The sequence below is a fragment of the Vitis riparia genome, chromosome 12, assembly GCF_004353265.1.
Source record: "Vitis riparia cultivar Riparia Gloire de Montpellier isolate 1030 chromosome 12, EGFV_Vit.rip_1.0, whole genome shotgun sequence".
In the NCBI taxonomy this organism is placed as follows: Eukaryota; Viridiplantae; Streptophyta; class Magnoliopsida; order Vitales; family Vitaceae; genus Vitis; species Vitis riparia.
The window spans coordinates 19024078-19029874 of record NC_048442.1 but is presented as its reverse complement, the minus strand read 5'-3'; the positions used below and the strand labels follow the sequence as shown (position 1 = coordinate 19029874).

The 5797-nt window shown below is 30.1% G+C and overlaps 1 protein-coding gene across 1 annotated transcript; it reads right to left on the bottom strand.

The window, feature by feature from the left end:
- Positions 1-974: 974 nt before the first annotated feature.
- Positions 975-2244, bottom strand: LOC117927016 (transcription factor bHLH162-like). The gene is made up of 3 exons (XM_034846379.1): positions 2023-2244; positions 1528-1878; positions 975-1398 (listed from the first exon to the last, which is right to left on the bottom strand). Exons 1-3 carry the CDS (start codon positions 2176-2178, stop codon positions 1258-1260), a joined length of 648 nt encoding a protein of 215 aa, XP_034702270.1. The 5' UTR covers positions 2179-2244; the 3' UTR covers positions 975-1257.
- Positions 2245-5797: the final 3553 nt, after the last annotated feature.

The window sequence follows — 5797 nt, the reverse complement described above, 5'->3', positions numbered from 1 at the left end:
TGTCATTTTTTTTGTTCAAACATTCTTTGGTGATGTTGGAACATTGGATTATTTGTTAGTATTTTTTATTCTATTTTTCATCAAATTATAATTATAATAGTTTTTCAAATTAAACTCTTTAAGTTTTTCTTTTTTCTTTTTTTTTGTATAAATACATACATTTATTATATTGAATATAATTTACAAACAAATTAGTAACCCTTATACCCTTACTGTTTCAACTCTCAATGTTTTAAGATCATTCTTAGGAAAGGAAAAATCATTTTAGCGATTTAAAGGTCAATGATTCGAGTAATTTCAATATGATTTTTAAAGCGATTCACTAAGAATTAAGTACAAAGGAGTATTGCATTAGTAGAAGAAGAGTATGAGTGTTAACAATATAAGACTAAAACAATAAGAGCATTCAATCAAATAAATCAACATACTTTTTCTAATATTTAATGACTTATTTAAGGTTAAAAATCCATTTGTGATTTTTTATACGATAGGCTTCTAGGTGGGTTTTCCATATAAATCCGATATTCATTCTATATCTATAAAGACATTAAGAAATTAGGATAAAGATTATAATTTTGGGATATCTCGTTCAATCTACCTTTTCACCATCTTTAGGTAGTTTCATTAATCAAAATAAGATCTATCACTAAGATTTATATATCATTTGACCTTGTATAAACTTCAACAAAAAAAAATGTAATCGTATATAATTAATCATCTAGCCTAAGTTCTAAGTTTTGTTCTACAACCCATATAATTAAAATTTTCCAAAAACCCTCCACCTCTCCTCAATGCCTTCCTATTTTACTAATCATATACTCTTTGTCCAACATATTTTTCAAATTTTACTTATATCTTTAGAATTAAATCCATATTTATGAATTTTAATATTATTATAAAAAAAATAAAAAAATAAAAAAATAAAAAACCCTAGACTTAGAGTGTAGAATGAAGTACTCAAATTTTGATATATATGGTGATTTTAAAATTAACTTATGCTCTATACATACTTTTATTAATTGATCATGAATACTGGTACAAGATTACGTGGTGCAGTTGCACCCACCTTATTGTGAATCTCATCACATGGTAAAAGAAAAGACTCAAAAAAACAAAAAAGATTGAAGGAACAAATAAAATTACATGGTAGCTACCTAGTTGCATGCCCTCATTATCAAAGACATTTCGGAAAATTGAATCAAGGGATCACATTTTGATTGAAACTCCCAATTTTTCTGTTTCCCACATTACTGGGAATTAGAATGCCCAAGTTTCAGGATGAAACTCAAAGTCCCACAACTCTGGTTGTAGATCTTCTTCACTTGTAGATCCATGGACAAACTTGTTGAGTCTATCACATATCCACTTTGTTCCAAAACTGAAAGTAGAATCCCCGACCTGGCCAAAAAGGAAAGCCCAAAAACAGTTCACATTCCCGTCCAAACAAGCCAATTTTCTTGGGAAAAAGCCAGGGAAAAGGGAAAAAACAAAACCAAAACAAAATTAATCAAGATAGTGTATAAGTACCTGAGCAATAAGCACATGGAAAGCTGAATTCCCAACAACTGAAAAACTTGCACTCAAGACCTCAGCACTTTCTTCATGGAGTATGCCGATAATGTCATAGAATATGGACTGATCTTCCAGCCCAGTCACCAGTGTCACCTGTAAATTAGAGCCCATTTCCAGAATCTCCATTACCGGTGACCTCAAGCTAGGTGTTGAAGTTTCTCCAACACTGGTAGTACTGCATGTATGCGGCCTTTTTCTGCTGCCCATTAAGCTCTCTTTCTTCTCCTTGAGTTTCTCCAGGTTTCCCTGCAGGGATTTTATGTAGCTTACAGCTTCATCCACTTGATCAGGGATTGATTGGGCTTCCTGCCACCACATGGAACGATACAAATATTAATCTTACTATTGAAAGAATTGGGGCTAGCCCCTCATTTGATATAAACAAAGAAAGCGGAGAAAGAAAAAAAAAAAAGGAGGAGATCAATAGAACAGATTAGAATAGAATAGAACCTTGGAGGATTGATCTGGGAGGAGGGAGTTGAGCTTGGAGTAGAGGTTCTTCATGAGATTTCTTCTGTTTTTCTCCACAATCTTTCTCTCAGCCTTGGAAACCGAAGAAGAATGGCTGGTAGACTCCATGTTGTCCTCTCTCTTCCCAAATCCCATATGAAGATTGAGCTAATCAGACCATGAAATTGTGCGCATGTGTTGAGGACTTGAGGGAGGTGAGGGTTGGGGGGGATTGAGTGATTTGATTTAAATACCCATATGGAAAATGTTTATAAAATAAAAAAACAAGGGCCACAGGAAAGAGACCTTATCGGAAGTCAGGGCCACCTAAGCCAACTGACATCACCATCTACTCGTCACCGGCCTTGGTTTTGGAACCCCCGCTATACACTTCACACCTCCATTTGTCACTTTCACTACCCCTCTGCAATTTGTCTATATAATCCAGTGCTCTCTTCCACTCCATAGTCCATCCTTATACTGTGGACCCCCACTTCATCACCCTCAATTTTTCGACTTAAATTCATTAAAAAAATATTTTTCGTTATTAAAATTAAAAATTACAAACGTTCCGTTGTAATCCACATGATGGGATGTGGGTTAATTTAGTGAATCGGTAGGTGAAATCATGAGAAAGGTTGAGGGAAAATCTGAGAAATGATGCCGGCAGCATCAGATTCTTCCTCCTCCCACCTCAAGGGCAGTTTCGTTGATGGCGGGGTGGGGCCATTGAGAAAAATATCCGACTGTTTTTGGCACAAGTGAATGGCTATACGAAATTTAGGTGGACTACTGTACAAATTTCGGCTCCACCTTATGTCACCAGACTCACCATCGACAGACACATATTTGAAGTCGTTCCATTTGCGTTGACCGTCACACTTGGCCACGACCAAGTCAACATTTAATGGGGTGGTCATGTATTTACCGTACAGTCCATCCTCACCCTGTTTGCTCCATAAAGTTCATAAAGTTTACAGGGGTACTTTCGTGCTTTTCCTTAGTGGTCCATAAAATTTTGACATGTGCTAAATAGCTTGTCATGCTCAGCCCACAACTCGGCCCCGCGTACCAAACAAAACTGTTTGCGTTCTTATGTGCTAGCTTTATTGAAAACTTCCAAGGTAGGGTGCCTCCTAGTAGCTTCCCTTCATATGTTTTTTCAAAAAGTATGCCGTTATTTATTTATTTTTTTAAAGTTGTTCATAAGTGAATCAAAAGAATGAGAAAAAAAATTTATATATTTTTAATTAGTTCATGAAATTAATATAAATTTTTGAAATTTCAATGTTGTTTTAGTAGATGATCGAATACATATGTTTTACTCATGAGAGAATTTGATACAATTTATATTTTGGTGAACTAGAAAAAAAGAACGAAAGAGATTAGTTTTGCTTTATCCATAAAATTATTGGAAATTTAGTACTGGATGATCAGATGTATTTTATTTCACTTATAGGAATTCAAGAAATAAAACTTGTATTATGATGAACACGATGAGATTAAATGGAATAGTTGAATGGGATGAAATTTTTTATTGTAATTAATGTATTTTGGATGTGTGAAACTCATGTAGCTCGATAGTGGATGACCAGAAACCTGTAATGTGATTTGTGTACATAATTTTTTAAAGGAAAAGTTCGATCACGATAACTTTTGAAAAAGTCAGCAATAGATTCGTATAATCTTTTTTTTTATATATATATATAAATTGATTGTTCTAAAGTCTAAGTAAGTCATCTCATGTATATTTTATTTATTTTTTACTATTGTAATTTGTAATGGATGACTTTGACTATCAAATTTAATTTTTTTATTAATTACAATTTTATGAAAATAAATTCTCAAGCGTGAGAATATTGCATAAAATGAAAATTTTAAAGTTGAATATCCTTGGGTTGTTTTAACCTAGATACTTTAGGTAGATTTTCTTTGTAAGGTGTCTTATTCTTGCTTGGATGAAGTAACTTCACACCCCATATTCACCATTATAATTGTTTTTAAAATAGGAATAATGGCATACTTTTAGCAATTGTTTCTTTAAATTAATTTGTTATTTGATATGTTACATTGGTTTATCGGTTTAAATATGTATTTTAAACTAATTGAAAATGTAGGTTCATGAAAAATGCACTCATTTGAATTTGCGCTTGACTTAATTAAGTGAGTGCGCGCATGCAAGATAGATTCAAAAGAATCATAAACGAAAGAAGAAAATAAGTCCAAGATTTCTTATTATAATTATTTGAAAAATAAGTAGAAGATAGATAGAGTTGACGTATCATATATTATTTTCACTAAAACAAAAGTAGGAATATGAAATAAATTTGAATAGAAGGAGAATAAGAAATAAGAAAAATATAAAGATAAAGCTTTAAGATGAAAGCTTATTTGACATATCAATCATCGTGTCTATCTATGTCTAATTAAACGAGACTTAATTTTTAGTTATTTATTTATTATTATTTGGCATTTTAAAGATATTGAAAATACTTGCTTGTTACTTATTTTTGTGCAAACTTGTTCATGAATAAGATTGAGGTCAATCTAAGTTGAACATTGGAGTTCATTACAATGAAATTTAGTTTAAACTAATAGGGCATTTGGTAAAACTTAATACTAACTTAAGTTAACTTAAGTTGACTTTAAGTTAAATTATACTTAAGCTATAAACTTAAAACTTATTATTTAATTCTTATTATAAGTATTAAGGTTATTTGATAAAATTAACTTAACATTTATTTTAAATCATCAAATTGATATATTTATCATCATAAATTATAACTAAGAGAAATGAGGTTGAGTAACAATAAAAGTTAGAGAATAGCAATGGATATCGTGGAGATAATTAGGATTAATGAGGGTAAAAGAGTAAAATAAAGATGTAGATTTAAAAATAAGTTAATTATTTTTACTTATTACTTAAAGTTATTTTTTACTTTAAGTTTAAGTTATTACACCAAATATACTTAATTTATTTAATGACTTAAATTATATTATTAGGTCATTTTAATTTATTAAGTTGATTTACTAAACAACCGCTAAATTAAATCTTGTGAAAAAATGGTTGAGACCAAACTTAGTCTAAATTAAGTGGGATTCTTGAAATAGGTTTGTTTAAATTCAATAGGAAGAGATTTAAACTATTTTTAGAAAATATTATTATATTTATTATCTATATTACGTGGATCTAAGGATGAAAATATTAGTTTTCATGAATGTATTGATATTTAGATTTCATATATATATATTAAGAAATATCAATGAAATTTTTTTTCTTTTAAAAAAAGATGATATATCAATATGATTTTTAAAATATTTATAATTTTATTTTCAAATTTATATTTCTATTATATTTAATTAATATTAAAAATGGTAACAAAAACTTGTTAAAAATTTAATATTTAGTTAAATCAAATTTGGATATAAGATTATTAAAATTAAATTATTTATCAAAGTTTCATTTTAATATTTTTTGTGTTTGATAAGAATATATTATAAAATATATTCATCTCTAAAATTCTCACAACCACTCTACAACTACCTTTTGCCCAACATGATCACGAATGAAGACAAAGAATTGCATAGATAGGAGGATGAAACAAACCAACCCACTTGTCCTAATTGAAATGATTAAAGAAATAAATAGAATGGTTACCTATTTCACCGAGGAGAACAATGTTAGGGACAAGATGATAACCTTCAATTGGTTACACCATGTAAGTGTTGGTACTTCCTTTGATGTTCCGTTGGGTACACCCTTTTTAAGTGTTGG

What these genes read in the sequence shown, in the direction of transcription:
- LOC117927016 (XM_034846379.1), bottom strand. Translation starts at nt 2,178, where the DNA reads ATGGGATTTGGGAAGAGAGAGGACAACATGGAGTCTACCAGCCATTCT. An exon ending in TCCCAGATCAATCCTCCAAG is followed by an intron (nt 1,879 to 2,022) that starts GTTCTATTCTAT and finishes ATGTGGTGGCAG; the next exon opens with GAAGCCCAATCAATCCCTGA. An exon ending in TCCATGTGCTTATTGCTCAG is followed by an intron (nt 1,399 to 1,527) that starts GTACTTATACAC and finishes CTTTTTGGCCAG; the next exon opens with GTCGGGGATTCTACTTTCAG.